The following is a 25,532-nucleotide window of genomic DNA, read 5'->3' as shown; positions in this document are numbered from 1 at the left end:
AACGCAACCGCTCATTCAAACTATGTGAAGAGCCTGGGTCGCCAGTCGCGCTACACACAAGTAAGCGAAAATTAAAAATTAAAAATATAAACAACTCGATCTAATGCTTTATTCTTGGAACTGATTCCGAACTTTTAAATATACAGATCGGAGTCACCGCGGAACGCGACATACATTTTTACAACAACATCACTTTGAGACAGAGAATAACCGAAAAAAACAAGTAAGTGTTAGCGCAGCCCTTACATAGATACCTTTTGCACAAAGAAATGTGAAAACTCAATATATTTACTAAATTCACCCATCCTTAACTACATCTAGGTAATGGTGAAAATTCAAGGTCACCTGATGCCCCGTGCTTGAAAGCAGCAGTCCGTAAACCTGTCACACAAGGTAAAATTCCACAGGCTTCGCCTGTACATGAAGCTAAGTAAAGAACTCAGGAAAAAGGAGATACTAAATGTCCCTAATTTTGCACCATAGGTACACAGCCCGGCCCTGAGGAAGAACCCATTAGAATAAAAGAAGGGTTTGGAAACGCGTCGGCCATCTGGCTGTAGGCACACAACATAGCAATACAACAATGAATGTACCTAAATGAATTCTGGTGCACAGGATTCAATGCCTGTTTTATGAAAAAAATGATGAAAGTGTAACTGTTTATGAATTATTTTTCATTTATTTTTGTCTGCACATATTGATTTGAAATGTATTGAAATGTACGAAATATTGTGTTCATTTGTATCCCCAGCAAAAGGGATATTTTCAGCCTCTGTATATTGTTGAAATATGGAAAATTGTTTTGAAATGCATGAATAATGACAAATGCATACCTTCTCTAAATAATGAAAAGAAGGCACACACCAGCTGAATAAATTAGCTCTGGTTTGTCAAAATCGAGCCCTGGCATTTCTTCTTTATCAAAGGTATTGCAAACTTGGCAGGCATAGTAATCTAATACTAGTGAACGGGTTTGCCATGTGCAAGTCTCATATTAAGCCACACTGTTAATGATGGACACTTGGCTCTATTTCACCTGTCGGCAGCACCTAATAGATGATTCTGCTAAAGTAGCTGGGAACTGTTGAATTTCACCTCACATGCCGCATAAGTGGTTCTCCTGCTTCCCGAATTGTAGGGTTCTGCTTGTCCTGCCTATCTATTCCCCCATTCTCCCTGGTCTTATTTCTAAAGTTTCTAAGACACTTGAAGCTGAAGCCTTGGAAGTCCATAGTCACAGGGTGATTTCCATGGTGGACGATGGTCCAGTCTATGGTTGATTATAAGTGCATGAGAGCGCTAACTTTATTTGAGCATGTGTAGTTGTTGTTGTCTGTGGGCAGACAACAAGGTGATGGATGGAGTTCTGAAACAGTTCAACCACTCACCCCCTTTCAAGAGATCTGGGTTTAATCCATCGTTCTTTTGCTCACTATACCACTCCAGTTTGGACCAAGCCATATGCATATCAGCCTGAACCTTATGGGAACAGTCCAGCCCGAACTGCCAAGCTGGTTTCGGTGTACCGCCCCTCATCAGCCAGCCATGGAGAGCAGGGTTGAGACTGATTTGCATATGGCTTGGTTTAAACTGGAATGGCATGGGGAGCAAAAAACGAAGAATTTAGGCCTAGATCTCTGTACTGGGTGAATGTTTGACATTGTTCAGTATTCTGTCCATCAATTGTTCTTTTTGCATTTATAACCGCTGTGGCGTCCGAATGGCTTTTCCTTTGCTTATGTTCAATGGATCAAAGAGGGGGCGGTTCTGATTCACCTCTTTGGAACTTCCCTACCAATGTACTTACAACCCTGAACCTTTCCCTTTGCATTCTCAGATTGCACCACACACAAAAATAAACATTTTTGGAATCTAGCTTGAAATGACCATCTCGTTTTAGGCAATGGGGCGAATGCTGTGGGTCGTAGAATGTGTTTTTGTTTTATGATAAGATAGCACAACATTGCCCTCCTTTAAACCTTTGGTGGGGCAGGGGTCATTTTTTGCCACAACTGGACTGTGCGCCTGTTTGTAATCTGAGCCAAAATGCAGAGCCATCTTCCAGAGGATGCTTTGAGGATGGAAACTCAACTTCATCAAACTGTTAAAACACACCTTTGCCCCACATTATCTCCCTCGCCCACCCTCACATTGTTTGCTCCTATTCTTTTTTTACTGTCTGCCCTTCTATAATGGTGTCGATACTGTTCGCAGTGTGCGTACAACAAATGCATACCAACCAGTGTTTAAAAAACTGGTAGTTATATTTCAGTTTATTCTAGTTTAATTTTCTACATCTGGTAGTAATGTTAACCTTTCCTCCTCCACTTCTGTAGTAACCTGTGCTCATCTTGTTTGAAGACTTACAGCAAAGGGTTGGAATCCCTTGTGTGCGCTTCCTCTGGGAGTCAACCTTGTTTGTCAGAAGTGCGCCAGTGTTTTTCTTGAGCGCCACTACTCCGAGTGTGACTAGAACAGAATCAATCTTACATAGTTTTACGCTGGTTTACAAGACATCTTGCCGCTGCATGAGGTGTGGTGACCTGAACCGTCGCCTTTTTCCCACATGGTCTGTTTAAGGGAGGGCTTGCTGATGACGTCAGAGCGGCCGAAGGTCGCTGTTGTGTGTTGGCGTCACTTAACCTGACAACAAACAACAGTCTGTTAGCTTGGGCTATAACCTACAACTCTGCATGTAACTCTGGCCACTGAGCTGCCATGTGTGGGGAATGTGTAACTGGGACGCGCACAAGGCTTCAGAGGAGTGCAGGCCAGCGGCGTGGTATAATATCACAAGAGATGCCGCGGCCGCGCGCGCCGTAACCGGAAGAACCCAGACTGAAAGTGAACTTTAACTTGCAGTGTAAGAGAAAGGGGGAGTGACCTCTCGGAAACAACGCCCGATCTGCCTGTTTCAGCGTTAAACGGTTGTCCTGGTTCTCATTATGTAGGGGCCGGCAGTGGGCGGACGCCTACTTCGCTGTGTACAGCAGCGCCCCGCAGCCGTGCAGAGTTAGCAACAGATGATTTTTGGCTCTAGGGACCGCAGCACAATCGCCCTTCCCTGCTTTTGTAATTTGAACGGGGCAGCGAGCCCTGTGGTTGCGTGACTGCATTCTCGTGTGTGCTTTCTGAGGAGACGGTGCTGTGATCTGGAGCGGGTGTTTCACGTCTGGACTGACTGTTGTTTCTCTCGTTTCTTTGCAGCCAGGGAGCCCTGTCGTCCATCCGCGCAGCCATCAAGAGAAGTAAGTCTTTTCATTTTACTCCTATCTGTTGTTTAATGCCGGCCACTCTGCTATTACGCTCACTTTGTGAAAACTTTACACTTTATCGAGAAGTCATGAGGGTTCAATTTGCACAGAGGCGCTTTTTAGCCTCGTAATACATATGATCAGGGCTTTAAGTGGGATGACAAAAGCGTGTGAAGGGGGTCTCTAAACGGTGTGTGGCCTATGTATGTAATGGCATGGCTTCAAAACACAAACTATATTTCTGTGATTTCCATAGTGTAAAACCGAACCGTACTTTAGTGCCTCTCGGAGCTTTCTCTTGCATCTACATACACGAAAAGCCAACAACGATTTGATTTGAATGACCAAGTCTTCGAATACATTTTCGACCCACTGATTGGCACTGTGAGACACTCGCGCTGCCTTCATTCTTCACTTCGGCGCTCTCAGCCGAGGCCCATTATAAGAAGCTGTATGCATTGTGCAAGAGTAATATGCTACAAAGTAAAAATACAAAAAATCACACTCCGGAAATAATGGAATGCAATATTAAGAAAAACATGTGAAATATAGACAAGTACTAAATCACTGACACGGATCACCTTAACGTTTTTAACATTAACTGTTCTAGTATTGATCAGTGTTTTCACCAGTAGAGTTAAGAAAATGTTATCGGGCCCCATAGAAAACAGTTTTAATGTTTGTTTTTAATTACTGCCGGGTCTGAGACCCGGCCCACTTAAGCCAATGTAAGGTATGCCTTTTTGTTGTGTTTTTTTGTAGTCGCCAGCGCTCTTGTAAATCGGAAACTATATGGTTTGTATTTTGTAATGTTCGACAAAATAAGTAAAATGATATTTCCTGTTGCAAAACAGCACTTACTTTCGGACAGAAGAAATGCAGCAAAATAATACACACTTGTGATATGGCGTTACTGGCAACTCATGCACATTAGCACCCCCAGGCAGTTTATGTAATCCGACCTAACCTGTTTTCGAAACTTGTAAGACTGTCTGCTTATATGTGGAAGTTTAGTCTTTTGCGAGCTATTTGTACTCCATTCTGGAGGTCATTAGATCGAATCCCTAACAGTCATACATTTTCCCAAGACGAGTAAATAGAGCACCGTAACTTGGGAAATAGTCACATGTTGTTTATACCTCTCAGAAATGGCGGAAGGGCGACATTTTTATCTATTCAAACACATCTTAAAGATGTCAATATTTGGATGATGTGATGCCCTGTTTCATAGGTGCTACTTATCCGCTCTGGTGCATGTTTAGAAATCAACTAAAACGTACCAGTATTTATTCTCAATATGGAAACTCTGGTTCAGTTTACTTTGGTATATATTTAGAACATTTGGAGGGCTCTCAAAAACTAAGTAAGTGTTTCCCAGCTGGTTTTCCATTTGGGGAAAAAAATTGAAGGTGGAAAATTCCTATTGATTGCTGAATTTTCCTCAAGTTACTGTTAACTAACCACCATGCAGGTTGCGGCCCCTAAATGTACGTGTCGACGCCTGATCAGCACAGCACAATTCAAAACACACAAAGTTGCATCACCTCAAAGTTTGCAGCTATAAACATTTCCATGGGCAGTACAGTCCAGCGTATGTGAATCATGACTGATGTGATCCACAGTGTAGACCTACGCATGCGCGGTTTCACTCTCTAATTTTCTTCCTTGGCAAATTCGTAGTCTTCTGTTAAACTGCCAGAATAGCTCACGGAGTTAAACTGTGGAGGTGTGCAACTTTCTGCAAGCCACAAGCTCAAAACCTAGCAAGTTTTACTCAGCCTTCCATCTTTCCCAAAGTTGGTAAACGGAGTACCATTAAATTGGTTAATAGTAACTCCTGCGCCCATATCAAAGATGGGTTTCACTGCACTGGTCCATGCCGTGGCTCACCTTTAAATTAGGTGCACATGGCGGAAACCCACCCAGTCACTGCACCCTATCGCAATGAATGCATTGATCCACCACAGGCGTGAACTTGCGCCTGTCATGGGAGGATGGCAGGTGAAATGGAGGCCGGCTGTTCGAAGACACCTTTCACTGGGGAGGCAGCATCTTGGCCTACAGTTTAAAGGGGGACAGTGAGTGACTGCACGCGCCTGCATGGGGATGTCTGATGGATCCAAAGCACCCCCTTTACCTCCCTACCGAGAGGTGCCCTCTTTGGGTGCACTAGCTGTGCACCAACTCAGTGTTGCACATAGTTGATGTGCCCCATGACAGATCTTTGCCTCAGTGCCCCACATTTGTAATACGGCTCAGGCACAGAGTACAAGTGTTTCCTAATTTGCATGGAGCCCTGCACCCATGCAAAATAGGGAACACCCCCTTGAGATTACACCGGCACACATGTAGTACTGGTGCCATCTGTTTTACAGAAGGGACAAAGCAAGCATCTGTGCCCTCTTCTGTAATATCCAAATGCCCTGAGAATGCGGAAAGTGGAGCATTAGCCAGTTGGTCCCCTAGGATACTTAGTGTAATACTGCCTCTGGTAACTAGATCGCTTAAGAATGAATCATGTGATAGGAAATGCTAAATAAAAAGAAGTTTAAAAAAAAAAAAATAACAATGTAGTCTGCTTTGATACAGAGACAATTAATAGCATGACAGTTCTTCCGTTGAAATCTATAAGGATTTGTGCTGTACAAAACTGCCTAACATATTTTTGGATATAATTTGCATATGTCTGCGGATGTTAACTTGATTATTTTTCTACATCTAATTTTTTTTCCTCATTCAATGTAATAATGTTATTTTCATTGCCTATGTGCTTACTTTTTCTGTGCAAGAGGCAATGTCTGAAAAGGATGGGACATTCATATTCACGATCTGCAAATATGCATGGGCTTTGCTTGCTGTGATGCTGGAACAACTTTAAAAGATTGGGTGTAAAAGTCCTGTCAAGGCTCCACTGTCCCTCCAGTTGTCTCTCTAGCCTAGGTTGCTCTCCTCAGCAAACACCTACATTCTTTTATATCATTCACTCTCAACATTACATATGCAAACTCAGACACAGAGGGAATGGGGAATAACAGATTGCTAAGGCTAGGATCGACCCTGGACCAGGGTTCAATTCCCCGCCTCGGCGGGTCTTGGGCTAAAAATTCCACGGACTCGATAATTCTCGCTCTGGTGCCTTCTCGACTCACGGGTTCACACTCTGCGACTCTGGGCAATAGCTTGCTTAATCTCCACAACGGCCCCTCGCGGCGGGATGCCTGACTTTCACCTTGTGGATACCCTGCCTGGGGTTATCTCACAGGGGAATACCAGGACGGGTTCCCTAAGCAAGCGCCGGGACACCCACTGCGGGTAGCTGTGCGCTATATAAGCTCAAATACATATACATTTACAATTATGCCAGTTCAGTAGTCACCCCATGCGTTACATTCTCCATTAGTGAACTACCACACTTGCTGAGTGAGGCTTTCTCTCCCTCCTCAGAACCATTATCACCACACACGAACTTGGGTATCGTCAGTTACAACTCTGGCACTCCTACATTATTGGCTGCTCCTTTGTCAGTCCTTCCAAAGCCCTAAACGGCCCACCTCTAACAAAGGTTGACAAACCTACAAAATAGTAATCACTTCTGTGCACTACTTGGTATGCGCTTGCTTCCGGCTCACCGCTGGGAGAATCATGACTTGATTCACAGTCATAAGTTGGATTTATTCTTTCTCACTAAAAACTGGATTCAGTCTCATTCCCAGTTTCGGGCTGGACTAGAGGATAATCTGGATGTGCCAGAAGGGCTGGCCTTACAGGTCAGTGTGTCAGCCTTTTTTTTTTTTTTACTCTATGTGGGCCCGTTTTATAGTCTGATGGGACAATTATTTTCTCTGGTATTACCAAAAACATTGCCTGCAGTGAGCATTAAAGCACACAGATGGCCATATTTTGCAAAATACATATAGCACCAGTGGCGGCTCCTCCTCTAAGGCGGAGGAGCATCGTCGCACTGCTGCAAAGCAGTGAAAGAACAAATACAATAATAAAAACTCGAGGTTATCGTATTTGTTCCTGCTGAGCAGATTTGTGGGGTGGGCAGGGCTGCTCTGCTCTCAGAGCAGGGGAGGAGTGGTTTGCCCACTCCAAGTGCGCAATGACTGTTTGGTCGGCCCTCTGGGGTCGTCCAAAACAGGCATGCGCAATTTGCATGTTCTGCATGCAGGCTGCATTATGGCATGCATGGAGAACATGCCGACGCCCCCATTCCCTGGCTGAGCACCGATCCACGGCACTCAGACCAATCACAATTCTGCATTGCAGCATTGTGATTGGCTTGAGTGAGGGGGCCTGACTGCTTCCTGTTCCGGCCTCAGAGAGGAGAGACTGAGGCGACAAGAGGCTAACTTTTATTACTTTTCCTTTTTACATCACAAGCTCCCCCCCCACCCGTCTCACCACTCTCCCGCCTCACCACTACCGATCCGTGCCGGCCGCTGCTGTATAGTATGTGTCTTCACACGTTCAAAACTGCCCTGATTTGCAAATATGGGCCACTTTTTTAGCTAGCTGATTCTTTAATGGAGGCCACTTTAAATTTGGTCCCAGGGCATATTTTCTGTCCTGGTCCGTCCCTGCTTATTCCAATCATTATCTTTACATCAACATACCGTCTTGTTACAAGGTTCCTTACAGAGACTGGGTGGAAAAGGGTGCAGGAGTTGCAGTAGTTTACAAAGATTCTCAGCTGACTGATTGACCTCTCGTGGAACTCCTTAACTTTACATCTGATCATTCCCTAATGCTTCTCCTATTTCATCAACAACCTGAGGTGGTCCCTAAACCACTTGGCCTGATCTTTCATATTACAGGCCTGGCGTTATTACACTCAAATGTTTTTATCGTAGTTCCTACTGTTTTTGGTCCAGAATGAATTTAGCCACAACCTTTAATCTTATTCAGCCCCTTTTTGCACGCAGATCTTTGGACGTTAATGTGGGAAGTGCCCTCGAAGTTTAATAGCACAGCACTCACATTTACAATCCAAATCAAATAGAGATGGTTTGAACTGCTGAAACTAAAGCACTTGTGGTTTTCTGTTTCTGTCTAACAGCAGCTCAGCAGTTCGTGTAAATTTTGATTTCAAGAGGACACCTTCTACAAAACCGAATTAGGGCTATACAGGAAAACCGAATTAGGGCTATACAGGAAAACCATCATAAAAGCTAATTCCAGCTTCCTCTGCACAACAGTTCTGGAAGATGGCAATTCTTTCCACCAACTATTTAAGAGCATCCCATCCTTTCCGACACCTGTGAGTTCTAGTGATCCACCAACGTCTTCACAGGTGTATTACGGCTCCCTCGCATATTGTTATATTTCTAAGATTCAGAACAGAGAGAAAGAGGTACAACTTACAAAATCATATGGCGGGGCAGGTCCCACCTGCATCACCCCTGCTTGCAATATCAATCTTAGGTCTACAGTCAAGCCAGTTTCCTATGAGCAGTTGTTAAAATATTTACACAACTTCGGGCTCTTGAAAGAACTGCAGCAGGGAAACTGGTTCAGTTTCTAGAACACGTGGGCTTGCGGCAACTGGACTTTAAGGTTGGCACAGAAACCACCCTTATATCTGTAGGTTAGTTGTTTCCACATCTGTTAGCCCTTTCACTGTGCTCTGGCACATATCACCCTCCACCAGGGCACCGGCTGTGACATTATCCGCACCTGCATAGACCTAATTTTACATGTACTATTGTGCTTTGGGTTGCTGTCCTGAAAATGGTGACCGATTTTAATGAATGTATTTGAAGTGAGACAAATTTCACTTGCCTGTCCATAAGGGTCAATGGTAAAAGCGTGGAAAGCAATTAGATCTTCGACATGGTCATGCTAGCCTCCCATAAGGCACCCAGCTGCCCAGTAATATGTAGTTCCATTGTCTGCATTTTCAGGAAGCAGAATTATCATATATGTTTATGCATGCACAGTGATGATTATTGCTAGTTTCCATATCCCAATCAAAAGTCACTGGGAGGTCTGCATTTCCTCCCTTGACCTTCTTTCTGCATTTCTCCCCATGTTCCGTGGGGAGGGGGCGGCCGGCTTAACTGGAAGCGGACAGGGTGTTTGCTGAGAGAATCCCATATGTACTTACTTTTCTCTTGCAGGGGTTCACTCTCAGGGCTACCATGATGTCAACGTGGAAGGAGCATGAATGCTCCTCTCCTCCCCCAGACAAGTGCAGCTGCAACTTGCTCTAAAGAAGCCAAAATTAACCTGAATTGAAGCTGAGCAACAACCTAAAAGGTGTGACATCACTTTCTGAGTGCTGGAATGCTGCTGATGGTGGTGAGATCACCTTGTGGCTTGTTCCAGAGCAACAAATTAAATTATTGCTTCTCATTCACATGTGAATGAGAGAACTTGGCTTTTATGATAACCTTCACAAGTACAGCTACAAACACCAAGGAGTTTGTCATTCAGTTCTTGAGTAGCTATCATGACAATTGTAACCGAATTGTAGCCGTGGTTGGGGTCAATACTTTTAAATGCAAACTTTGTTTTTCAATATATATTGAAATTTCAAAGGATAAAAAGTTGTCCAAACATGCAGAGCAATTAGGACAAACAAAAGAATTAAAAACAAACCTAATGAATGTGGCAATTTTTGAGTACACAACTAATATCTATTAATCCCACCCCTCTTCACCACCCCTACATACCGTGTAGCATTTAGGGCGTACCCCGCTGCCTTATTCTTCCCAGTGGCCAACTCCGTCAAACGGCTGGGGTCTCTTAACAAATTTTGATGACTTAATGAGAAAAGAGAACCAACAGTGGACTCCAATAGCTGCACCTCCTTAGTGTGTTCCCAAGTGATGGATTGGTAGTATATTGTGAATCAGTGTGCACAATCCGCTCCGGCACCCGCCATTGTGGGATGCTCACCCACAGGCCGTGGGTGCACAGGGTCGAAGTGGCGTCGGGTTCTATCACGCAGGTTCTTGGTGCTTGAAGCTGTTGCAGCTGCAGGCGCTGTGAAGCAGAAGTGTCCGGTGCGATCCAAGGGTGGATCGAAGTAGAAAAGTACCTGAAAGCAGAGGGGACAGAGTCTGGGTCACTCAGCAGTGACCAGGACGGAACCAGGCAATGTCGGGCGCAATCAGGCGGTTGTCGATAGGCTTCTCTCCGCTGTCACGTGGGCTCTGGGGCATCTGCGACGTCCAGGAGCAGGTCACGATCTGTCCCACGTAGGCTCTCGCCGTCAGCACCGTCGGCTTCAAGATTGCAGCAAACAGCACTTGGCAAAAGCAATCCACGCGGAACCGGGAGATTGCTTATCACTCGAACCAGGAGGGTCAGAGTGGGGGCTCCTTTTCACAGGAGCTGGTGCAGATCTGGAGCAACCAGAAAAGCAAGTCGTATTTCAAGTTTCGTCGGCACAGGGGCCACAAGCCAGCTGGCAAGTGACCGGGCCAACGCGTCGAGCGCACACAAGCAGAAGGGCCCCACGCAGCACTCGTCGAGTGTGGAGGGGTGAGCTTTGGTGCAAGTGGAGCTCGGGGCTGGGGCTTCTCAAACCCCGGTGTACAGCTTCGAGGGTCACTCGTGGGCTGCACGGTCAGCGTCTCGTGGCCTTTTCAAGATGGCGTGCCCCACGCTTCCGGTCGCCTCCACGGGTCTCAGCTCTGCAGGGACTGTGGATCGGGCAGGTAGAAGGCAGGCAAGCTTGATCTCGTCGATCTCTGTCGCTCGAGTTCCGGCGGGAACTGCAACAAAGCAAGGGTCGAGGGCTGGATGGTGCCTGTTTGCACAGGGTGGTCACTCCTTGACCACAAGGGAGATTCTTCAGTCTTCTCACGTCGTGTAGAAAGTCGAAGGGTCCAGATTTCGTTTCTTATGTTTCTTCAGGATGATCTGATGTCCGTTGGGACTGCTCCCCCTCTTATTCGAATCTGGGGGGTTGGACATCCTGCTAGGTCCCCTCCTATGGGTGGGACCCAGGAAGGGGGTGGTTACACCCCTCTCCTTTGATCCTGGCCGCGCTGGGACAGGGGCTGGGAGGCCCCAGAACCGGTTTGGCCGGATCCTGCAAGGGGCAGCCTTGTGCTCCCCAGGCAGTGTCTGGTTTCTTTGAAACCTCCCTACTCCAATCCACTATCTCCTGTCTGGGGTGGTTTGACACCGCCCTGTGACAGGAAACTCTTTGTCCAGGCCTCCTCTGCCGGGTTTCGGTCAGCAGCAGGAGGCCAGACCCGTGTCTGTGGCAGGGGCATCCATTTTGTGGATCTGAGGCTCATTTTAAATCAACCGCGTTTCAGTAAAGTAACATGTCTTCTCCCTCTAGAAGGGTGGAATGCTACCCCCGTCGCCAGAACTGGCGAGGGGGTAGTATTCCAATTCGTATGACACCTTACACGACATGTTTTGATAAAGCCAAACCAAAGTTGCTATATAACCGCGAGGATTATAAGGCGCTTAAGAGTATATGGTATGGCATTATCCCGGATCAGCTTAGGGAGTTGTTCCCGACAGCTGCAGACAGGCTCAGCTCATGCCAGAGCACTATCTCACATAAAACCACGCACTCTGCCTCCAGGATTGATGAGGCCTTTCATAGGAGTGGCTTACAGGCTATATATGTGTCCAGATATAGGTTTAGATATAGGTATACTATATCTAAGCAAGGGGTGATTACACCCACTTGCCCCAGCTGAGTGATCAGCCAGTTGTGTCAATTTAAGAACCAGCCAGGGGTGGCAAAAGCTATGCTTCAGCCCCTGGTAGGCCTTGGTGGCACCTATGCCCTGAGCACCTATAGTGCATGGTACAGGGGCTGACAAGGAGTCCATTTCCAATTGTGGTATGTACCTATAGCACATGTATCATAAATTTAGAGAGAGAACAGCAGGCTGGGGGTCTGATTAGCAGGCCCACAGCCTCAGTAAGTCGAAAACCAGTGAAGCAAAAAGCAAAAATTGGGGTGACCATAGGATAGCAGACCCTACTCTCCTACATAACCCCCCCCCCCCCAACGCAGGGACATTAAACTTAACCTTGACCAGATAAGTCTTCATGTTCTAAGTGGAAGTACCTGGAGAGACCATCTGCATTACCATGGTCAGTCCCTGGGCGGTGCTCCACTGTAAAGTCCATCCCCTGTAGGGAAATGGACCACCTGAGCAGTTTGGGATTTTCACCCTTCATCTGATTTAGCCACAAGAGGGGCTTATGGTCTGTCTGAATTAGGAAGTGAGTACCAAACAAGTATGGCCTCAACTTCTTCAGGGCCCAAACCACAGCAAAGGCCTCCCTCTCAATAGCTGACCAACGTTTCTCCCTGGGGGTCAGCCTTCTGCTAATAAAAGCAATGGGCTGGTCTTGACCATCTTGATTAAGTTGTGAAAGCACAGCTCCCACCCCCAACTCAGAATCATCTGTCTGTACAATGAACTGTTTGGAGTAGTCAGGACTCTTCAGGATAGGTGCAGAGCACATGGCCTTCTTCAGGTCATCAAATGCCTTTTGACAGCTAACTGTCCACTGAACCTTTTTGGGCATCTTCTTGGATGTCAAGTCATTCAATGGTGTCACAATGGACCCATAGTTCTTTACAAATTTTCTGTAATACCCAGTCAGGCCCAAGAAGGCTCTGACTTGTGTCTGGGTAGTTGGAGGAGCCCAGTCCTGTATGGTCTGGATCTTGCTCTCCAGTGGTTGAACTTGACCCCCACCTACTAGGTGGCCCAAGTACACAACCTTGCTCTGCCCTATCTGGCACTTAGTAGCCTTGATAGTCAGGCCTGCCTTTTGCAGGGCCTCCAGAACCTTCTTCAGGTGGATCAGGTGATCCTCCCAGGTGGAGCTAAAGACAGCAATATCATCTAGATATGCTGAACAAAAGTCATCCAGCCCAGCAAGGACTTGATTCACCAACCTTTGGAAGGTGGCAGGTGCATTCTTCAAACCAAAGGGCATCACCACAAACTGATAATGTCCACTAGGGGTAGAGAATGCTGTTTTGGCTTTTGACTCTTCAGCTAGTCTGATTTGCCAGTAGCCAGCTGTCAAATCAAATGTGCTCAGAAACTTGGCAGAAGCCAATTTATCAATGAGCTCATCTGCTCTTGGAATGGGATGAGCATCTGTCCTAGTGACAGCATTGAGACCTCTGTAGTCCACACAAAACCTCATTTCTCTCTTCCCATCTTTGGTATGAGGTTTTGGCACAAGGACCACTGGGCTAGCCCATGGGCTCTCTGATGGCTCAATCACTCCAAGCTCCAACATCTTTTGCACCTCAGCCTTTATACAATCCCTGACATGGTCAGGTTGCCTGTAGATCTTATTCTTCACAGGCAGATTGTCACCAGTATCCACCTCATGGGTGCACCAGTTAGTCTGACTGGGTGTGAGTGAAAACAAGTGTCTGTGGGCCTGCAACACCTGTCTGCAGTCCACCTGTTGCTGCTCAGTGAGGCTGCCTGCCAAGGCTACTCCATCAACTGAACCATCATCAGGGTTCTGGGAAAGCAGGTCTGGGAGAGGGTCACTCTCTTCCTCCTGTTCCCCATCTGTGGCCATGAGGAGACTCATGTCCTCCCTGTCAACAAATGCTTTCAAACGATTGACATGGAGCACCCTGTGGGGGCTCCTAGGGGTGCCAAAGTCAACCACATAGGTGACTTCTCCCTTTTTCTCAATGATAGGGTAGGGTCCAGTCCATTTGTCCTGGAGAGCTGCTGGCCCCACTGGGTCCAACACCCACACCTTCTGCCCTGGCTGGTACTCAAGGCTTTCTGTAATTCCTGACTTGCCTCAAGGTTTTTGGATGCTCTCTCCATGTATTCAGCCATCCTGGAGCGGAGACCAAGTACATAGTCCACAATGTCTAGTTTAGGCTTTTTGAGAGGTAACTCCCATCCTTCCTTCACTAAACTCAGTGGACCCCTTACAGGGTGGCCAAACAAAAGTTCAAAAGGGCTGTAGCCAACCCCCTTCTGTGGGACCTCTCTGTAAGCAAAGAGCAAGCAGGGTAAAAGGATGTCCCATTTCCGCCTAAGCTTCTCTGGTAGACCTTTTATCATTCCCTTTAGGGTCTTGTTGAACCTTTCCACAAGCCCATTGCACTGTGGATGGTAGGGTGTGGTAAACTTATAGTTTACTCCACACTCTTTCCACATTGCTTTTAAGTATCCAGACATGAAGTTAGTACCTCTGTCTGAAAGAACCTCCTTTGGAAAGCCCACTCTTGAGAAAACTGCAATGAGGGCTTTTGCCACCACAGGAGCTGTGGTGGTCCTCAGGGGAATTGCCTCTGGATACCTGGTGGCATGATCCACTACCACCAGTATAAATCTGTGCCCAGATGCTGTTGGAGGATCCATGGGACCCACAATGTCTATTCCAACTCTTTCAAAGGGTACCCCCACCACAGGTAGTGGTATCAGGGGGGCCTTTGTTGTGCCACCTGACTTACCACTGGCTTGGCAAGTGACACAGGAGCGACAAAACTCCTTGACATCTTCTGACATGTGAGGCCAGTGAAAGTGTGGAACAAGCCTGTCCCAAGTCTTATTCTGGCCTAAGTGTCCTGCAAGGGGAATATCATGGGCCAAGGTAAGAAGAAAGCCCCTAAACTTCAAAGGTATAACCAACCTCCTGGTTGTGCCAGGCTTGGGGTCTCTAGCCTCTGAATAAAGGAGTCCTTCATCCCAATACACTCTATGGGTACCTTGAGCATTCCCTGCAGCCTCAGCAGCAGCTTGCTGTCTGAGGGGTTCAAGTGAAGGGCAATCTAATTGGGCCTGCCCCAGGTCTGCCCTTGAGGGTCCTCCTGTCCCCAGAAACTCAACCTGATCAGGTTCAAGCTCCTCTGAGACAGTCTCCTCTTGGACTGCAGAATCAGTTTCCTGTGAAACCTGATCCTCAACCTGGGGCAAGTGGGAAGGCACAGCCTTAACCCTCTTGCTCCTTCTCTTGGGTTGTGGTTGGTCTATTGTTTCAAGATCCACCACTGGTTCAGGAAGGCACTTCTTAGCCTGAGACCTTGTCACTGCAAGGACATGAGCTGAAATCCCTAGCATTTCTGCATGAGTCCTGTACTCCACTTCTGACCAAACTGAGCTTTCAAGATCATTGCCTAACAGACAGTCTACTGGGAGGTCTGCACTCACAACAACTTTCTTTAGGCCATCTACCCCTCCCCAGGAGAAGTTCACAACAGCCACACTATGGGAAGTAGTGGAGTTGCTTGCATTGGTCACTAGGTAACTTTCACCTAGTACAATCTGTCCAGAGTCCACAAAGCCAGGTGTCACCATTGTGACACTGGCACAAGTGTCCCTGTAGGCCTGAGCCAGTTTCTCATTAATTAAGGGAGTCTGCCTATATTTGCCCAGGTTAGCAAAAATTGGGGTGACCATAGGATAGCAGACCCTACTCTCCTACACTCACCCAACCACCTTTTAATATTTTTAGGTGTAGTTTCTCCTCTCATTCACTATTTTTTCTTTGTCTGCACACCTCCATTCCCATTGTCCAATATCGGAGTGTCGAGCACACCTGGATACCCCATTTCTGGGCGATCTCCCTCTTTGCCAGTAGAAACCCCAGGTTGATAAACAGCCTCTGATACAACATTGCCTCAGATTCTCTCCAAAGCCCAACAATAACAGAGAGCTGTGCCTCAATTGTAATACCCATAGCCTCCTTCAGCGTAGTCACCACTCCTTCCCAAAACATCGTAGGGCTGGACAACTCCGTAGCATGTGCAGTAAAGTCCGTCTCACACCACAGTGTTGCAGGCATCTATCGTCCCCAGCCTTACCTATCTTTACAGCAGAGCTCTCATATAATACACTCTATGCAGTATTTGAGCTGTATGATGGATAAGGACGTCTTGGTGGCCACCTCCCTAGGGAACAGCAGCACATCCCGCTAGTCCTCATTATCCAATTCTCCTACATCTTCCTGCTATCGGGTCCGCAGCCCACCAAGGTCTCACTGCGTGTTGTTCATTAGAGTAGCATACGTATAGGAGATGGCCTTCATATCCATTTAGCCATCTAACAGCCTCCTCTTCAACAGGGAGTCCTTTTTCGTCTCCGTAGCAGGAGAGATCGTTACCTGGAGGGCACATTTCAACTAGAGATATTTTTACAGTCTGCATCAAAACCATCTGATACTCCGTTTGTAGGAACTCAAATTGCACCTCGTCATTTACGTCCCACACATCTCCTAGTGTCAAAAAGCCAATTACACCCCATTTCTGAAATCCCGAAAGCTCGGTCACCTGATCAAGTCTCTTCCTTTCCCACAGTTGAGTTCGTGGGATAAATCTCTTACCTCAGCTGAGTTCCCATGTTGGTTTACGCCACATGGATATCATTGTCACTGTGGATGGCAGTGCATCTGCACCTAACTTGCCCCTATAAAATATATGGCGGTGTCCCTACTGTACCATACTAGCCTGATCCATCTGAAAGGCCAGTTCATTGAATGGGGCGTATGACAATCATTTATTGCACTAACCTGGGCTGCTCATAATATCTACGGACATTGGGTGATGCTACAACCCCTCCCCCTTCATAAACCGACCTCTGGAGGGTAGCAAGTGATATCCGGGGCAGGCCATTCCCTCACAGCAGCGTTCGAACCAATCTATCCACCGCCCGTAAGAAGGTTGCCGGGATAGTGTATGGGCTGTTTTGCAGTATGTAAGTAAAGCGAGGCAGCCCAATCATTTTAAAGAGCATCGCTATACCACGAAGAGAAAGTGGCAATGTCGCCCGTGTTTAATATCCCGTTCTAGCTTGAAAACGCAGCATAAAGAAGATGTGGAAACACCATAACTAGTTTAAAAGTTGCCTTCTTCCAATCCTGGCATTGGAGTTGGTCTGATTGGCTGGAGCATCGCAATGTATTTATGCATCTAGAGTAAGATTATGCCATGGTGCACCCTATAAATGGTTCCATGACGATGATAGGAGAAAAAACAACTCCAGTCACAAAAGCCACATTTCAATCTTACCACTCGACATAGAGGTTGAAAGAATATTCTGCTGCTTATAGTGTAGAATTCTATTGTCGCATACACCAACTTAAAAAAAAAAAAGATTCCCATGAACACACCCATGAGAAATGTTCGTAACATTTGCATGCAGCGTTCCAAGCTTGAATTTTCTCCTAGCTTCAATGCACTAGGAAGGCTTTAGACAGTATATACAGTCACTGACCCCAAATGAGATTCTTGTCATACCTTACTTTTTGTGAAGGTCGAGGAAACCGGCAAAAGCAAGAGAGTTATTTGGTGGCTAATCCAATCAGTCCTTGGTGTGCAGGAATCCAAAATTGGGTAACATTGAACACATGGGATACAAAATAAGAACAAATGGGATACAAAATAAGAACAAATGGGATACAAAATAAGAATAGGCTTCTGTCGGTACCGTCTGAGGTTTAGAGGTGAGTGCATCCTGTGATTGCCATGCACAAACATAATCAATACATAAATGGTTGAAGTAGGTTGACGCTTTTATGGATATTATTTTTTTTGGGCTAGATCTCCATTGAGGTGCTCTTATTTTATGGAGGAAGTGAAAGCTACGTCCAGACCTCAGTTATTTTGGTGGCGGCGGCATCCAAGTATTGCAGTTTAATGGCGAATGATGAATGTCTGCCAATTCTGGTTCGTTCCTGCTGGCTTATTTCCATAAACTAGCATAGTGGTATCTGTGGCAGAGTTACTTCCTCTATTTTGGTGCCCTTAACTCTCCAGTCAACCTAAGAGCCTTGCTAAAGGAACCAGGGACTGAACGACTACACTTGAGATTGTGAAGTGCATTATCGTGAAGCTGCATTGTGACAAAGTTTTGTTTTAATAGCGCCAGGAATATACTAGCGTTTAGTTTGCTTGGTCGCTGCTTTGCTGGCTTGCTGTGATATTGACCTGCACATTATTTCTGCGATATCCCCCGGCGCCCTGCTCTGCCCTCCATTTTGTTTTTGTTGTTGTTGTGCTCCGTTCCCTTGAGCCCGCCCGCCTCCCAGCTGAGCCGCCCTCGCCCCTCCCCCCCTTCACCATCAATATATGACCGCTGCATTTGCGCGCAGCGTTCACGCGCAGCGACCGCGCCCCATTCGCGCCAAAGGTAAGCCCGTCTACGCCCGTCCGCGCCTCGACCGCGCCCAGCGCCAGACCCCCTGGCCCTCGCATTGCCCAGCCCTCCCGTATTACGTACGATGCCACCACCCTCCTAGCCCTTAACCCTGGCCGCTCCCCCATCTGCGTCGAAGCCGCTCCTGGACACACCCATGGACCCTTTTCCTGCTACTCCTGCAAGTTCGACGGCACCAATAACAACTCCTCATCTACAAACACACAACAGATATCCGATCCCAACCACCTACAATGCATCCTGCTCAACACCCGCTCGGTCCACAGACACGCCATCGACCTCTGGAATCTACTCGACACCATCTCTCCGGACGTCGCCTTCCTAAAAGAAACATGGATGAATGCTTCTTCAGCCCCAGACATCACCATTGCCATTCCGGAAGGCTATAAGATCATTCGCAAGGACCGTGCCGGACACACAGGAGGAGGCATCGCTATCGTCCATAAGCAATCCATCCGCATCTCTACCAGCTCAGACGTCAATCTCGCCAACTCTGAACACCTTCACTTCCAGATCCACATCGACCCCAAGACCACACTCAGAGGCACCCTCCTTTACAGGCCACCAGGACCCCGCGCACAATTTAGTGAAGACATCACGGACTTCATCACTCCACACGCACTCCTCTCCGAGGACTACATCCTTTTGGGAGACCTCAACTTTCACCTTGAAAAGAACAACGACCGCAACACCACCACCCTTTTGGACAACCTCGCAAACCTCGGACTTAAACAACTTGTCTCTACCTCCACCCACATCGCAGGTCACACACTCGACCCTATCTTCACCTCCAGCAAACATGTCTCCTTCAGCCACACCACAGCTCTCCTTTGGACTGACCACAGCTGCGTTCACTTCACCTACAACAAGCCCACATCCAACAACCACCACCATCCCACTCTGCAAAGAAACTGGAACAAAATCACCATCGACCAGATCTCCTCATCGCTTCTTCAAAACCCCCCCGCCCACTCCTCAAACCCAGACCAAGCAGCCACCAACCTCACCCAATGGTTATCCAACAGCGCCGACATCCTAGCACCACTGAAAAAACGACAAATAAAACTAGGCAGCAAGAAGGCCTCCTGGTTCAACGATGGCCTTAAGAAATCCAAGAAACTCTGTCGCTCCCTCGAGAAGGCCTGGAAAAAAGACCCAACCACCAGCACCAAAGACGCCTTCAAAAACGCCACCCGCATACACCACCAACTAATCCGAAATGCCAAGAAAGCAGCCTTCAAGGACCGTCTAGATAACAACGCCCACAACAGCAAGGAATTATTCAACATCGTCAAGGAATTTACCAACCCCTCAGCCAACTCCAACGACCTCACCCCCTCTCAAGCCCTCTGCGACTCCCTAGCCTCATTCTTCCACAACAAAATTGCAGACATCCACAACAGCTTTGACAACCAACCCGGAGACCAACCCACCCAATCCACTGCAGAACCCCCACCCCCCCTGAACATCCTCAATGACTGGAAGCCAATCTCCACTGAGGACACCATTCGTCGGATGAACTCTATCCATTCAGGATCCCCCACAGACCCTTGCCCTCACCACATCTTTAACAAAGCAGACTCCATTATTGCACCGCACCTCCGAGATGTCATCAACTGCTCCCTCAACTCCGCAACCTTCCCGGAAAGCTGGAAACATGCCGAACTCAGCGCCCTCCTGAAGAAACCCACAGCTGACCCCACCGAACTCAAAAACTGTCGCCCTATCTCACTCCTTCCATTCCCGGCCAAAGTCATCGAGAAAGCTATCAACAACCAGCTCGCCGCATTCCTCGAAACCAACAAATCCCTCGACTCTTCACAATCCGGCTTCAGAGCCAAGCACAGCACCGAAACCGCCCTCATCGCAGCAACAGACGACATTCGAACTCTACTGGACAATGGAGACACAGTCGCCCTCATCCTCCTCGACCTCTCCGCAGCCTTCGACACGGTCTGCCATAGCACCCTTCTACAGCGCCTCAAAAACATCGGAATCCAAGGAAAAGCACTGGAATGGATCACCTCGTTCCTCTCCGGAAGAACGCAGAGAGTCCGCCTTCCACCATTCAAATCAGAGGCCACTGAAGTCATCTGCGGCGTACCCCAAGGGTCCTCACTCAGTCCCACCCTCTTCAACGTTTACATGAGCCCCCTCGCGGCCATCGCACGCCAACATAACCTCAACATCATCTCCTACGCCGACGACACTCAACTGATCCTATCACTCACCAGAGACCCTAACACGGCCAAAACCAACCTACACGAAGGAATGAAAGAAGTAGCCGAATGGATGAAGCACAGCCGTCTAAAACTGAACTCAGACAAAACAGAAGTCCTCATCTTAGGTACCTCCCCCTCCGCCTGGGACGACTCTTGGTGGCCAGAGGCCCTTGGAAAAGCACCCATCCCGACGGACCACGCACGGAACCTGGGCGTCATCCTGGATGCCTCACTCTCGATGAACAGACAAGTCAACGCCGTTTCTTCATCTTGCTTCAACATTCTTCGCATGCTCAAAAAAACATTTCGCTGGATCCCTACCGAAACTAGAAAAACAGTCACCCACGCTCTGGTCACGAGCTGACTGGACTAAGGAAACACCCTCTACGCCGGCATCACCGCAAAACTCCAGAAAAAACTACAACGCATCCAGAACGCCTCAGCCAGGCTCATATTAGACATCCCGCGTAAAGAACACATCTCTGATCACCTGAAAAACCTCCACTGGCTCCCAGTCAATAAGAGGATTACTTTCCGGCTCCTAACCCACGCACACAAAGCACTCTACGAAATAGGACCCGAATGCCTCAACACACGACTATCCTTCTACACCCCCTCCCGCCAGCTACGATCCTCCAACCAAGCCCTTGCCACTGTACCTCGCATCAACAAAACCACCATGGGAGGTAGATCCTTCTCCTACCTAGCAGCTAAAACTTGGAACTCACTCCCCACTCACCTTCGCCTCACTCAGAACCACCTAGCATTCAGAAAGCAACTCAAAACATGGATATTTGACAAGTAACTCCCCACCCTCCTTCAAGCGCCTTGAGACCCTCTGGGTATGTAGCGCGCTATATAAATCTCTTGACTTGACTTGACTTGACATGTCGAATTTTTCCCCAGTTTGCTGAAAGCAGGCGAACATGTACATGGTTTTCATTTCATCCAAGTTTACACTGGCTCGAAATGGACAAGTTTCCAACCTTTCTGAGATGTGAACCTTTTGCATGCAATTTTGGGCCACGTATACAAAGGATTTTTGTTTGTGAACACAAAAAGATTTTTTGCATGTACAAAGACCTATTTGTGATTCAGAAACCTACTACCGAATAGCAAATTGGGTTTGCGATTTATTAGGAAGGTGTGTGATTAGGGCATCCCTTCCTAATACTGAATCCCAGTGGTATGTGTGAATGTTTTGTGACCAACATGCGATCACGAAACATTCACATTTTACTGCCTACTTCAAGTAGGTGGTAACTCATTCGCAAATGGGAAGGGCTCCACATTCGCAAATGGGAAGGGCTCCACATTCGCAAATGGGAAGGGCTCCACATTCACAAATGGGAAGGGCTCCACATTCACAAATGGAATGGGCTCCACATTCGCAAATGGGAAGGGGTCCCACGGACCACTGCCTGCTCTTAAAAAAAGAAAATAATTTTTTTTTAAACTCATCCTGTTTTCCTTTTAATGAAAACGGGCTGCATTAAAAAAAAAGATTGCTTTCTTTGAAAGCAGTCGAAGACATTGTGGTCTGCTGACCCTAGCAGGCCAATATCCCTGTTATTTTACTGACTCCCAATGAGTCACAAACCGAGACCTACCTCGTTAATATTCATGAGATAGGTTATTTGCAACCTACTGTGAATCGCAAAATGTGTCAAAAACACTTTTGTACATGAATGTTTGCGATAACCAATGACCAATTTGCAAAAAAATCCCTATTACCTTTGTACATGTGGCCCTTAGAATGCCACCTTCCTCATTTAACTTCACCAAGGTATGAATAGAAAGAAGGCACTGTCCCATTCTAGGTTTTGTCCCATCCAAAAGGTTGCATGAAACTTGAAAGCTTCAGTCGTACAAGTTCTCCTCGGGTCAAGGCTGACGCAGTATTTTCAGCTTGAAAATTGTTGGCAAAAGCTTGAAAGTGAACCCACTCCTGCTCACCATAGAAGGCTCCTTACAGTTAGGTCTGGTGGCTAGGCGGTTCATTTGGGATCACTGATCCTAGAAATCATGCTTTACTTGTGTCTCTGTGCATTTCTGTTGCTTGGCTAACCCCATTTAGGGTCAAGCTCTTGAGTACCTCCTTTCTGAGTATATTGTGTTAAAATATGCATTTAGCACATCTGTGATCAGTTATATATTGATTAAAACTGCATTTTGATTGATGTCCCTGAGCTTTTCTTTATGATTTAGCTTGTTTTTTCAAGACTCTTTCATGCTTTTAATGGTCTTTGTCTGCCAAAGCACCCATAACCATGAAACCGAAGCATTCCAATTGAAACATGCAATAGTCCTACATACTGCCAGGCGTTAGCTTACAGGATTACATTCTGCACAAGGATTCATGCATTTCCCGTATGATATAACGGTGGTTTGTGAAAGCCACAGTAAAACTCCTTTACATGATCTCACTACCCTCATATTCTGTCCATATTCTTTAATGTGTCACACCATGAAACTAACCCATTGCAGTGTTGTCCAGTCACTGATTAATTTGGAAAAGATTGGATAGGTATGAATTGGTGCATAATCAATTGTATAATGTGTAAAACAAGCACGGTGCAACTGTTCAATTAAACAGTCAGTAATTGTACAATGTAGTGAAAAATAAGTATTGATTACTCATTTACCCAATAGCAAAACCCAATGACGAGGAATTAACAGCTAAATATTGATTTCTCCTTCTGAACCATCTACTCGGCCTTAGGCCCTCACTGGTTTCAGTGTGCTTAGTAGAGACATCTCGAGGGGTGTTATTGCTTTTGTACATCCACACAGCCTGTTGTTTCAGCAAATTATCTATCACAGCTTGTTGTTATTTGCTTGCTGGGAAACCGTTACATCCAAAGGTTATGAAGATTTCTGAAACTGTAGCCTTTTGCCCTTTCTTGTGTCAGAGATCTATTCTAGTGCTCCCAGATGTGTGTTCTTGTTGAAAGATACCCAATCAAGCGTTTTTAGTTCTGACGTTAGCCAAGATCGTTTGCTTTTTCTAAAATTATATATTTTATAGGTGCTCTAAGTCATTTATCTGTTATGCCATTCATGTTTGTCATCCACCCACTACAGCATACTGCATGACACAATGTGTCAGGGCTCTTCAACCATTGGCTGACTTTAATATGAGTGACTGTATTCACCTGTTTCAAAAGGTGCACATCTGCTCATAAAGTAGTTCGCTTCAGTGCCTGAGAATATTATGATAAAGATTACTTTTTTTTAGGCAAATATTTCTGCTTTTAGCCAGTGTCGAGGGCCCGACGGCTCGCCCAACAATAATGTTTTACAAAAGGCATTATAAAACAAACCAAGCATTGACAGAGCTCAAAGGCTTGCAGCCAGTGACAGACTTCCTATTGGCTTTACCATTGTATGTTAGCTACTTTACCACACTTCCCCAGTTAAGCACCAGATAGTTAGGGATGGTTACGGCTAGATAGGCATGCACCATTACATATACACAGTTTTGTGTCTTGTTAGATTTCTGTAGTCATTGCCTTCTTTTATTTCATTGTGTTGACCTTAGGTTCTCACTTTGCATTGTTATTGGGAATCATGCAATCCCACCTATTCTAATTATCTGACCAACATCGCATAGGTGTGTTCTCGTAATAACGAATGGCTATGAGTAGGATTTTTGAATTATCAACTATATGTAGGTTTCTATAATATCTGAATTCTGAGCACTATCACAACTAATTAACTTTAATCTCCAAACACACTTTGTTGGAGGACACTGCCATTTGTTGGAGGACACTGCCATCCTGCATGTCCTTCCCCTTGGTCCCCAGTAATTTGTCGATGAGGTTGTCAGACCATAGCGTTGATTTACTGCATGTTACCATCGAACTGCTGGCCCAGCACTCCTCTGTGCTACTCCTGTGTCTGTTAATGACCGTATTTTTGACATGAATGTCCCTGGAGACTGTCTGCAAGTGGCATGGTGAGGCTTTCAGTGGCGATTCAGCTCTTGGGTTCACAGAAAGTTTGGCCTTTCTCTTTGGTTGGAACCCTGAAATTGTTCTCCCCTCTTTGGCATGATATCTGGACTACCACCCATTCTGGGTATGGAGGGATAGAGGACTGCAGTGCTGCCACATGGGCAGCAGTGCAAGCATTGCTCTGTTCTCATAAACGAGCTGTAGTCCAACTTTAAACTACTTGCATATTCTGCCATAACACATCAGATCACAGCAAAATCTACCTTCGTACAAAAGCCTGTTACCTCCCTAGTTAATATAGTCTTTTTCCTAGAATGTATATTTTGCTGTCTGACCTCCAGTGGCTTTCTTTGCTTGAGGTGTTTTATGCTTCACCTTAATTGTTGTGTTTCAACATTTATTTTTGCTTCAGTAGACAAGCTTTTGCCTCTGATATGTTTCCAGTGCTTTAGATTTCTCCTTAGCACCTCCCACAGTCTGTATAAGTCTGTCTGACCATGCAGTCTTGACAACATTTAATGTAGATTTCTCATCTATAACTTAACTCAAAATGGCTTTCTGTTGGTACCTGTGAATAATTTCTTTTTGTGCCTTTAGTCACGACGACTTTCTTCCCCATGCGCTTGGCACCATCCCTCTGTTCACTGGTGGTTTCATTAATACTGTGCCCAAAATACTTGAGATTAATTCCAGTTTATGTATTTAGCAATTATGAAACATTAGAATTACACAATAAGCATTTTACTCTTGACAGAATTAATATTGGTTTAGAAAAATGGATAGGAAAATATAAACATCGGATTCTTTTAAAAATGAATTTAAGAGGTCATTGTCGTGTTCTAGTATCGATAAACGTCTGCTGAATGTTGAGCAAAATAGGATTGCACTGGTTATACATGGCGTGCCATTCCCCTATTAGTTTGGGTTTATTCTAAGTTCCAGTAAGATGCTTGAGTCCGGAAAACT

General features: G+C 46.3%; 1 protein-coding gene across 5 annotated transcripts in view; it reads left to right on the top strand.

Annotated features, from left to right (window-relative positions):
* Positions 1 to 25,532, top strand: part of SH3D19 (SH3 domain containing 19) — a 571,044-nt gene that overhangs the window by 256,792 nt on the left and 288,720 nt on the right. For all 5 annotated transcript variants that reach the window (XM_086962289.1, XM_086962292.1, XM_086962290.1 and 2 more), the window contains exon 3: positions 3,208 to 3,248. In XM_086962289.1, the coding sequence (XP_086818415.1) occupies positions 3,208 to 3,248 (41 nt within the window). The remainder of the gene's footprint in view (positions 1 to 3,207; positions 3,249 to 25,532) is intronic.

This window comes from Lissotriton vulgaris, chromosome 3_1, assembly GCF_964263255.1.
Source record: "Lissotriton vulgaris chromosome 3_1, aLisVul1.2, whole genome shotgun sequence".
Classification (NCBI taxonomy): Eukaryota; Metazoa; Chordata; class Amphibia; order Caudata; family Salamandridae; genus Lissotriton; species Lissotriton vulgaris.
The sequence above is the reverse complement of the archived record's forward strand: the minus strand, read 5'-3'. Positions and strand labels throughout refer to the sequence as shown.